We start from the raw sequence: 12,205 nt of genomic DNA, 5'->3' as shown, positions 1-12,205 counted from the left end.
ATGGAGGGAATAGATTTGAAGGTGATGAATGGGGTGCCGATCAAGTGGGCTGCTTTGTCCTGGATGGTATTGAGCTTTGTTGATTTGATTTATTTCATTAGATGTGATTTGTTATTGTCACATGGACTGAGATATAATGAAAAGTATTGTTTTGTGTACTAGCTAGACAAATCATATCTGACATAAGTACATCATGGTAATAGAACATAATCCTAAATATAGTGTTAAAGCTACAGAGAAGGTGCAGAGAAAGATTAACCCTAACATATGACATCCATAAAAGTGAAATGTGGATTGCGAAACATGGTGGTATTGTGTGGAACTAAAGTGTTACAGAGAAGGATCTAAAAGTAACCAGAACTAAAAGAAAAAAAAACTGCAATGGTGCAAAACCAGTACAGTAGCTCAATGGGAGGGAGAAACAGAAAAACTCTTAGTGGCAATGCATCCTAGGAGTAGGGTTGTTCAGAGGCAGAGCAACACACCAAACATCAATTCAGGGAATGGAAACAACGCTACCACGTCTAGGCTAGTTAGAGAGGCAGGAAAGCCTGTGACAGGTGTACCTGCAGATGACAGGACTTTGCCAAGTAACAACCGGCCTCAGGGCTGCATGAAAAGACCAATGTATCAGATTAGTATTCTGCTTTGCCCACTGAATGCCATTGTGTATGATGTGTTGACCAGACAAGGATGGATGAGATTTCATCTTCTTACATCAAGTCCTGAAGGCCTTTGATATATATACTTCAGTGTCCAAAAAATGTAATCATTGAATGGGGTAGATTTTACATTTGGAGCCAGAGAGTAAAGGAGGTCATTAATCCCTCCTGATTAACAGGCAATTGTGTAGATGACAATTTGAGGGGGATGTTAGCATATAGTTGTTAGTGTGATGGATGATGCATTGCTGGATTCTTTACAGTCAAATGAGGACTTAATGCTCACAAGGCAGTACAGTTTATGAGACAGCCTGAGAATACCAGCCCAGAATGTTTGTTGATGAAGCTGAGCAACAAGGTTTGGAGTTGAGAGCAGAGGTAGCAGTCAACTTTCAGGGAGAACAAAAACATAGCATATCAAAGAATATAGCATTATCAGGGAGAATGGCAGTCATACATCCCTAGTAACACTAAATTGAGACAATACTTCGAACAACAAAAACGTTTCATACTCATTGACGATTTATGAATGAATGAAAATTTGGTGATACCTAAACACTACAAAATTTTACTCCAAATATTGCATTATAAGGTAGAGGTAAAATCACCATAGTTCCAGAGGGAACTGCTTGGACTGGTCTCTTAGAGAGCAATGGTTTGCAAGACAGTGGTGTCAACAATGCAGGCTCGATTGACATACTCGCTGAGGTTAGAATAAAGGTCTTACCTTCTCAATCTCAGTGCTCGCCTGAGGTGTGGTGACCTTCAGCTTAAACTACCATGAGATATCTCTCTCTCTCTAATGAGAAAGCCACCCTATAGCCCTCTGAGACAATATTTACCTAAATATTGCATTAAGATCATATAAAAATATCAAAATGCTGAACAAGACCAAACAGCTAGTTTATGGTCAGGAATGACTTAATCCATTGAAAACATTGTAACAAACTGCAGAACCTTATTGATGTTGACATTTCCATCAAGACTATCAAGAGAAAAGGACTTCCTTGGTTTAAGGAGAAAGGCCATATCCTCATAACCAATAGTACTGAATTTTGGATTGTGACAAATTGTCTCAGTATAACAACAGACATAGTAATAAAAATCATTCAAACAAACCTGTATTCCTGACAAGTAGTACAAAATCAAAATATTGCAAATGTGGGAAGTGGTGGAGAAACTCAGCAAGTCTATTAGCATCTGTGGAGAGAGAAACAGATTTAATATTTCAAGTATAGTGCGACTATTCTTCAGCTATGTGAATACTTGCACAAATGCACAATTTATTGAATTTGCCAACTATGGATTGATTCATGCAACGAGTTCACTTTACTGTTCGCAAGTGAAGCAGTGAACGGTTCTGGATGTACAAAGTTAAAAATCACACATCATCAAGTTATAGTGCAACAGGTTTAATTGGAAGCACTAGCTTCTGGAGCACTGCTCGTTCATCAGGTGGTTGTGGAGTATAAGATTGTAAGACACAAAATTTATAGCAAAAGTTTACAGTGTGATGCAACTGAAATTATATATTGAAAAAGACCTGGATTGCTTGTTAAGACTCTCATCTGTTAGAATGTTAGCCGGAAAGTGAAAGGTGTCAGAACCAAATAAGAACTCCTGGTGAAGAACAATGATACTGATTTAGCTCAAGTGAGTCACAGTTCATTGCCACTGTGAAATGGGTTACCTCTAGTGGAATTATTAATGGGGAGAAGACCGCAAACACAACTTCCATAACTGTTAAAAACATTTACAGCTCATATTACCATGGAAGGGTATGACAGAATGACATGATGTAAAGAAATCTAAAGCGAGAAACAAACAAAGAGCTTTGCCATGGTCACTGAGCAAGAAAGTTGTCAGTTCTTCAGCAAGGACAGGTATATGGATCTGGGACTAACAGCTGGAGGAGTATTTGCTGAGAAAACACAAAAATTAAGAACATACCTGGTGGACACTTCACAAGGTACAATCAGTAAAAAATGAAGAGCCCTAGTATCCTTAAGGACCATAACAATATGACTGTACTACGTTAATTTTGATGAAGACACATGAACCATGAACATTCATTAAATACTTAAGGAATTTGAAAGCTATGAAATATACCAGCAGTAGAAGGCTGACGTACAAAACTATCAACCTCAGAAACAAATTTGAAGAGGTTCAAGGAGAGTTGTCTACCCAACACGTTTCAGGCATAAGCCCTCCTGATGAAGGGCAGATACCTGAAACCTGGACTCTCCTGCTCCTCAGATGCTGCCTGACCAGCTGTGCCTTTCCAGCACCACACTCTTCTACATTACTGCTGGAACGGTGATAAAGGGAAGGACTTCACAAAGAACAGCAGCCAGAGTTAAATAATGAAAAATGAGAATGTGGAATTTTGATCATTTGTGATTTGCGACTGAGATACATTTGTACAGAATTAAAAGAGATGAAATGGTGTGGAATGAAGTTTGTGATGGTATTTAAATTGGCCTGTAAGGAAAGAATGGATAGCTTAAGTAGACCTTCTTGACCATAATTTTTTCATATACTTATTTTTAGAGATTCCATTCTTTAGTCTAATTTAATTCACAGCTTTGGAAATGCACTACAGCATATTCTGTTGTTACAGAGATTGTTAAGTCTGTCAAAGTGCCTTGGGTACTGATCGCATTCTTCAATTCTCTGAAACTGAAGCGTGTGAGTAAGAGTGAACTTTCTGCCGACAATAAGCGTATTCTTTTGTGTGAAAAAGACACACAAGCTCAAATTAGAAAAAATACAAACAGGAGATGTATGCCAAATGAAGGCGGCTTCTGTACTTGTCCTTGTTTTAAGTAGACTTTTTATTTGTTTGAATATCTGTTGGCTTGAATTGCTGGAGTACAAGAAGCTCTTTCTCATATATAACCATAGCCTACCAAGTATGGACGAATTCCAGGAGTGTGATAAGATTGAAGTTGAAACTTCCTTGCAGATGCCAAAAGTTCAGCCCAACTCCGAGTGGAGATTATTCTTAGGTAAACATAAGTACCACAAAAATACTTTTCAAAAATGTGTTTTGTGTCTGCTTTTCAGGGAAAGCAGCAGTGTTGATTACTAACCCTTTCTGGAATCAGCTGCACAGAATTTTCTACCCATAGTAAAGTAATCTTTCAATGTACATAAACATTCTCTATGTAAACTGTTTAGTAACTAAAACCTTCCAAGTGTTGGAAAGAAGTATTAGTTATATCATTATTAAATCATACGTACGTGCTGGCACTCCTAAATATTTTGCGCATTTTCTGTCCCCTTCTTTTGATCTTCCTCTCATGAAGGCATTTTTGGCTCATGCTGCAATAAATTTTCATGTGTTCTAGAATTCTTCCAATCTGATTACTTTTCATGTTATTTTTATTCATTCCTGGGATATGAGCATTGATTGCATTGCCAAAAGGTATTACCCATCCCTAACTGCCCTTGAGACATAACAGAAAGTGTTGGCAGACTATTTGGCACTGGAAGACCAATCTTATCAGCAGCTTGATGTATTTTCAAACATCCCTGGAAAATAGCTTGGATCATGGATCCTAGTTGAGAGCCATGACATCAATTACAGCTCCATTTAAGCCCCTGCTTTTTTTTGTTTCTGAAATGTGAAATTCATGAGCATAACCTTCGTTGTCCATCCCTAATTGCTTTTGAGAAGATAGTTGTGAGTGTGCTTCTTTCTTGAACTGTGGAATTCATGTGTCAGCACATCTACAATATCATGTGGAAAAGAGCTCTAGGTTTTTGTCCCAGCAGCAGTGGAGTGATTTTGAGGAAAACTTGCAACAGTGCTGTTTCTCTTCATTTGTTGGCCCTTGTCCCTCCAGGTAGTAGAGGACATGGGTTTGGAAGGTACTTTTGAATGTCTAGAAAGACTAAACATTAAATTAAGTAATCCTTTTCTTTAACTTGAATACCCTAACAATGCATTTTCAGTGAAAATAAGAATCTTAAATGATTTTAGGCAGTTTTGCAATAAGTAATGAGTCTTTTGGCCATAATTTACTTTGGTAGGGCATCTAATGACATCAGAACTTATTGGTTAAAGAATGTTGTGTTGCAAGTTGTTGAAAATATAAGCTGATCTCACAGCAAGAGAAACAGGGCATGTCGAATCAAAATGAACAAATCAAGCACTGGTCCATCTCCTTAGCTAATCAGATCTGAACTGAAGAATTAACTGTGCCAAGACTAAGAAAAAGCGTAAATTTGAAATTCAATGTATATTAAGATACAGAAAAAAAACAGAAGGAAAAAAATATTTGATTAAGAGAAATATAAAAGGATAGAAAGGAACATTATAAATAATGCTTTATTTAAAAAGTTAACCTTTTAAAAATCAAAACAGCAATTAAAATCTGAAGATATGCAACTCTACATTTGTAATAATTAATTTAGTGCCAGCCTCATCTCATTGTAAATGGTACTTACACTGAAATAGATGAGATTTAACTTCCTATATGAGTTTAGTTCATATCTGCCAAATAAAAAAACTTGATGCCTTCAATGTGTTTTGTTAGGCAGACAGAAAGATGTCATTTTCATAACACTAATGTTGAGTGGCACAACTAAAATCTTCCAGGTGTTAGAAAGAAGCATCACAATGTATAGTAAGTAGAAATGTAAAAGCCTTAGTATCCTTAAGGACCATTACAAGTATAGCTGTACTACTTCAGCTTTGAAGACACAGGAATCATGAATGTTCTTTATATACATAAGGAATCTGAAAGAAGGGAGATTTAAAAAAAACACCAACCTCAGTAAGAAATCTGAAGGAGTTCAAAAACAGTCGTCCACCCAACACAGACTTTCCCTGAAATCTTCAAGACTTTGAGGATAGATGAGTAGATAACATAAAGAATGGAAACAAAGATTTGGGTGGAAATGTTGAGTAATCTGCAATTAAATGTTGAGCAATTGACAGCAGGAACCTGAAGGATCATAATGCAATGATAGCATGACGTCAGATGGCATGACATCAGATGGCTGAGAGAGAGAGCTGAAGAGAGATAGCAATACTCTGAAACTTGTGTTTAATCATATAGCTAGCCTTTGTCTTATATTAATGTGCTTTTTGTGGATAAATAACAGTGGGGGCTATTTACCTCCTCATTATTTAAACAGCAAGTTCTGCCTCAGTGATTTCTTTTCAGAAATAATATGGACTCGATGAGTAAAATGACCTGGTTCCACATTGTATGAATTCTATGAAAAATGTATCTATGAACATGCAATGCCACTGAAAACCTGAATTTTTCATTTCCGTTATCAGAAAAAAGTCAAATTCTTATGGATATGACTGAAACTGATAAACACAGATAAGTCACAGGAGGCAGACAGCAGGAGATGCAGGCAATCAGGCATATAACTGAGGAATATAAAACACTGACCTTATTGTCCTGTATGGGGACATGCTTGGGGGCTCATCCTCAGATTGAAGGATTGTGAAGATTTGTGAGGATTTAAAGGGAACTGGATGGTTCGTCCAGATTTGTCAGTGCAACCTGCACAGTGAAAGTCAGTTTTGGGATTAGAAGTTACCTAACTGGACCAGGGGAAAGGAAACAAATCACTAGAGCTGAAAATAGCTTTGGCCTGTTTCCTACAGAATGGAGTGTCTATTTGAGGGACAGTGTAATGCATTACCATGAGACTGGATAGTTGGTCATGTTGAAAACTTAATTGGGGGATTGTTGCCTGTGGTTTAGAGTGGAATTTGCCCATTAAGTGGTGTATAGACAATGTTTCTTTTAAACCATTTGTTATAGTAAGGTCTTAAAACTTAAAATCTTGTTGTGAAACCTTTCAGTCAATCACTGGAAACTCAAATATATTTTTAAAAGTTATTGGTCTTTACGGGGATCATTCCAAAATGCTTCAAGTTTGGTTTTAAGGAGGCAAAGCTATTTCTGCTTCATCACAATGTTTCTTTTAGCATCTTTGGATTACACCTGTCGGCTTTTGCATACATTAATCGTCGATGCATAATTCACAGTAGTTGTAAGTTGTGGGCATATTGGCAAAAGGTTAGTGAAATATATCTCAATTTTATTTTAGAAAAGCCATATTATGGCTGGAATAAATACAATAAAAGATCAAAATGATCTATGAAAATTTGTTGGTGTTTGATTTATTAATAATACCTTTGAGCTAATCATTTCAAAATGCTTAGTGAGTACATATATATGTACATGTCATTTATATGTAAATCTCACCATTTCTCACGCATCATGTCCTCTCAGAAAGGGCTCACTACCTGTCTGAAAGTTTAGCATTCTGAATTCGCTTTCAGAGTGGTGGAAGAGAAAACCAGATGGTATAAGAAACAACGAGATACATGAACAGGGAGTGAAGTGGTGTTCTAGGCAGCTAGATGAAGAAGTCCTGTATAATTCCCCCAGTGTCTTGTGGGTGTCGAGGCCTGCTGAATTCAGGATGTACTTTTATCTTTCCTGGTTTTTCTCTTTGAAGATTCTTTCTTTCAAATGAGACATTGAACAGAGGCCTCACCTGCCACTGAAGTGCAATAGATCCCACCGCATGATTTTGCACATGATTTCTCCCCAGTGACTTGATAAATGTTTACCTCTCAACAAACAGCACTAAGCTGTTATAAGGAACCTAAAGAAAAACCTTCTAAACATCCAAATACACCTCTTCATTTATCTATTCTGCTAGTTAAGTCCTCAAAAAACTCCAGCAGATTTCTTAAGCATGATTTCATAAGTCCATACTGGTTTTGTCAGTCCTGTTACTGCTTTCCAAGTGTTCCATTATCTTGTCTTTTATAATAGACTTTAGCACTTTCCCCACTTCTGAAGTAGGATTCTGGTCTGTAATTCTCTGTCCTTTCTCTCCCTCCCTTTTTAAATAGTGGGATTACATTTACCACCCTCCAATCTGTAGGAGCTATAGAATTGTGGAAGATGACAGTCAAAGCATGCAATATTTCCAGAGCCACTTCCCAATGTACTCTGGCATGTCAGGCCCTGGGGATTTGTCAGCCTTTAACACCATTAATTTCCCAAGGACTGTTTTTTTTACCAATACTGATTTGCTTCATTTCTGCCCTCTCAGTAGACCTTTGGTTCCCTAACATTTCTGGGTAGTTACTTGTGCCATCTCTTTTGAAGAGAGAAATAACATTTGTACAAAAGCAGACATTGCTGGAAAAACTCAGCAGGTCTGGCAGCATCTGTGGGGAGAAATCAGTTAATGTTCCGAATCTGGTGACCCTTCCTCAGAACTGATGGTAGCTCAGAAAAATGTCAATTTATATGCAGACGATAGGGTGGGGGAGGGGTAAGGAGCAAAGGATAGATAGAGATAGAGACCAAAGGATAAGGAGAACAGTTGGACAGACAAAGCAGTATATCACAATCTGGCTGGAAGAGTAGGTAGCTAATAATGTTGACTGTTAGTGGCTAATAAAGAGTTGTGTGTAATAGTTGACTATGTGTTAACAAGGCCTGAAGCGTGGGGTTGATATAAGGATATTGGAAAGCTCAAGCCCTAAAGTTATTGAACTCAATATTGAGTCCAGAAGGCTGCAGGGTTCCCAAGTGGAAAATGAGATGTTATTTTTTCAGCTTGCACTGAGCTTCACTGGAGGACTGCATCAAGCTTGAGACAGAGATGTTGGTGTGTTGAAATGGCTGCAGACACTTCAACAATTTCTGGTTTTGTTTCTGAAGCAAGGTTTTTCAATTACCCTGCAATTTCTTTGCATCCCATTATAATTTCTTTGGCTTCTGACTGTAAGGGAACTGTATTTATCTTTTTTTTTCTCTACACATATTTATAGAAACTTTTATGGTTAGTTTCTATATCCCTTGCAATTTTACTCTTGTATTCTATTTTTCCACTCTTGATCAATCCTTTTTGCTGAATTCTAAAATGGTTCCAATCCTCAGGCTTGAAACGTCTTCTAGGAATTTTGCAAGTCTCCTTTTTAGATCAAATATTGTCTCTAATTTCTTTTGTCAGCCATGGATGAACCACTTTTTTTCTTTCACTTTTGCACCAGACAGGAATGAATAATTGTTGTAACTCATGGCACACCTTCTTTAAATATGAACCATTGTCTATCCAATCCCTTTAATAGGTTCCCCCAATTCTTCTTTACCAACTTATGCGTCATACCTGTATATTTCCTTCTATTTTGATTCAGTGCCCTTCTTTTAGGTTCGACTATTTCACTGTCCATCTTAATGAAGAATTCTATCATATTATTGCCACTGTTTCCCAAGGGTCCCAGCACAACAAGATTGTTAATTAATCATTTCTTAATGCACCCTACTCAATCTAGAATAGTTTGCTCTCCAGTTAGCTCCTCAATATTGGTCTAAGCAACCATCATGTACATCCTCCAGGAAATCCCTTCCTCAATACCATTGTCAATTTGGTTTGTCCAATTTATTTCGAAATTAAAGTCTCCCGTGATTACAGTTGTACACTTATTACATGTATCTTTGATTTCTTGCTTAATGCATTTCCTTACATCTCCACTATTGTTTGGAGGGCCCATAGATAACACCCAACATTTTCTGAACTTTGGGCGTTTCTTATCTCACCCATACATTCCTTATCATGATCTTATGAACCAATATTGTTCCTCATGATTGCCTTTATTTTCTTCCTTTACTAACAATACTACTCCACCTCTTTTCCTTTTGTTTGTCTTTCCTGAATAATGAATTCCCTGCATAGTTAGTTCCTATCTTTAGTCATCCTGCAGTCATGTCTCTGCAATTACAACAACATTATGAACAGCTATATCTGCGTGCTTATAATTCATCTATCTTATTGTAGAGGATCTGTGCAATAAAACAAACTTTACACTTGTCTTTTAACCTTATTAGTCATCTTGGTTTTGTTTTGCACTATGGCCCCATTTGTTTCTTTTTGTGTTTTTTACTGCCTTCCAATTTAGCTCCTTACCTTTTTGTCTTTTGTTTCTGTTTGTTTCACCCTCCTCTGTCTCTCTGCTCAGATTCCCATCCTCTTCTATTCTAGTTTAAACCCTCCCCCACAGCATCATGGAGACAACATACCAACCTTGAGTCTCTTTTGTGGCCGACAAACATCTGCTTGTCCCCCATATTGTTGAATCCCCTATCATTACAGTCCTGCCTCTCTTCTTCTTTCACTCTTTTGTAGCAGAGCCACCTGTGGTGCCATTGGTTTTGCTTCCACTGCTGTCCCCTGAGAGGTACTTTCCCCAACAGTATCTAAAATGGTATATCTGTTAGAGGGGGGAACAACCATTGAGGTGTCCTGTGCTACTGCCTTCCACTATTCTGTCTGGAGGTCCCTATCCCTATTCTTCCTGTTCAGACTTTACATGCATTGTGACCTCCTCTCTGAACTTAATGACCAAAATAAACACCATGGAGGTTATTACTTTTCCAAGGAACTTCTGTGCTGCAAGTAAGCCCATCATTTATTTCCCATCCCAATGGTTCATTAGAAGGTTGTGGCAAATCAGTTCTTGAATCACTGCCATCTATTTGGTATAAGCACTGCTAGGGAGGGAACACCAGGATTTTGATCCAGTGACAGCGAAGGAACAGCAATATAGTTCCAAGTTAGGAATGTGGAGGGGAACTTACAGGTGGCGGTTCAGTGCTTCCTACACTCTTACTCTTCAAGGTGGTAGTGTTCATGAGTTTAATGCTGTTGAAGGAAGGATGACCTCACCAGCACTCCCAAGAGCAGTGCCTGAAGAAAAGGAGTGATCTGCCATGCTACACAAGTATAAATGGCTCTATCTTCTCTCTGCTCAGACATTGATTGACTGCAAGACTCAGCATGATGTACATTGAAGGGCTCACAGCTTCTTGATGCAGCTACTGTGGATGGATGGACTGAATGTTTTTAAGATGGTGAATATAGTGCCTAATAAGTGGATTACTTTGTTCTGAATGGTTTCCATTTTCAGTATTGTTGGAGCTGTACCCATTAAGGCAAGTAGAGACCATTCCACCACATTCCTGACTTGGGGCTTGTAAATGGAGGCTTTAGGGAGACAGGAGGTGAGTCACTTCTCACAGCCTTTGACCCACTGTCGTAGCCACAGTATTCATATGGCTGATCTTTCTAGTTAACAGTATCCCCACCATTAACTTCTTGAACAGTGCAACAATATTGATAGCCAGATGGTTTATTTTGGCTCCTCTTCCATATTATCTTATGATGTCATACTGCTGGACTAAACAAATGGTAATGCTATTGAACATCAAGGGAACATGATTAGATATCGTTCACTGGAGAGGTTAACACCTTGCATTTGTGTGCCATTGACTTTACTTGCCACTTATCAACTCAAATGTGATTGTTGTTCAAGTCTTGCTGCATGCCGATATATCCTCAGTACCTGAGGAATTGTGATTGGTGTTGAAACGGAATAAACATTAGCAAACATTCCCCCATTTCTAACCTAAGAAATTAATGAAGCAACTGAACATGTTTGTGTCTAGGATATCACCCTTAGGATCTGCTTCAGTGACGTCACGGGCTGAAACAACTGAGCTTAACAACCATCATATTTTATGCTAGGGATGACTTGAAACAGTGAATAATTTACCCCATGATTTCCATTGATTCAATTTTGTTAAAGAGGACTTCTTGATGCCAAACTTGATCAAATGTTGCCATGATATTAAAGATACATACTCTCATCTCACTCACCTCTGGAATTCAGCTCTTCTGTCCATGTTTTAATAATAACTGTAATGTAGTCATTAGCCAAGTGACCCTTGCAGAACTCAAACTTAGCACCAGCGAACAGGTTGTTGCTGTGTACTGTCACTTGATAGCATTGTAGATGGCTCCTGCCACCACTTTGCTGATGATGCATAGTTGGCTTGTTTATCCTGGACCAGATCACCAGGTTTCAGTTAGAGATCTGATTTGGGACGAGATGAATTGTTCTAAAAAATTGGCTAAGTTTAAGCTGACTAAGAGATGAAAATCACAAGATTCCAAGAGTTTGGATAAATACCAATAGACTTTAACACACAGCGTTCTGACAATAGTACAATCTACAGTATATAAAAATATTTAAAACCTAACATTCAGAATTAACCTGAGGTAAATACAGCTAACACAGAAACTGTGGTTAAACACCCCACAGAATATATTAAAGAACAAACATGATCCAGACACTTCACATGGATTTCTCAGCATCCCCTCAGACTGTAGTGACACTGTGGGTCCTCACATTTCATTAAAAATTTGCAAGCCATTGCAGTCCTTCTATTTCGAAGACCAAGCTTTGGAACTCCTTCAGAAACCAGTCGGTCATTAACTGTTTCAATGACTATTCATTTTCTGGTATTTCACTTCCGTTGCTGCGTCTACACTCCCCTTGCTTATGGAAAATGGACTCCAGCGCCTACTTACAGGCACAACTCCAGCTTTTCAGAGGTAGTCAGCTTCACCAAATTAGTCCTTCCCTAGACTTCTTTCTGAGTTTTAAGCTCGTTCAGCTCCACTAATTAGCTCAGAGGGCTTCCTTGAGT

The 12,205-nt window shown here is 38.1% G+C and overlaps 1 protein-coding gene across 1 annotated transcript in view; it reads right to left on the bottom strand.

The window, feature by feature from the left end:
* Positions 1–11,541, bottom strand: part of opn6b (opsin 6, group member b) — a 34,823-nt gene extending 23,282 nt beyond the window's left edge. Inside the window, exon 1 of the mRNA XM_043698496.1 lies at positions 11,373–11,541. Coding sequence (XP_043554431.1) covers positions 11,373–11,541 — 169 coding nt within the window. The remainder of the gene's footprint in view (positions 1–11,372) is intronic.
* Between the last annotated feature and the right edge of the window lie 664 nt (positions 11,542–12,205).

The sequence above is a fragment of the Chiloscyllium plagiosum genome, chromosome 10, assembly GCF_004010195.1.
Source record: "Chiloscyllium plagiosum isolate BGI_BamShark_2017 chromosome 10, ASM401019v2, whole genome shotgun sequence".
Lineage (NCBI taxonomy): Eukaryota > Metazoa > Chordata > Chondrichthyes > Orectolobiformes > Hemiscylliidae > Chiloscyllium > Chiloscyllium plagiosum.
The sequence above is the reverse complement of the archived record's forward strand: the minus strand, read 5'-3'. Positions and strand labels throughout refer to the sequence as shown.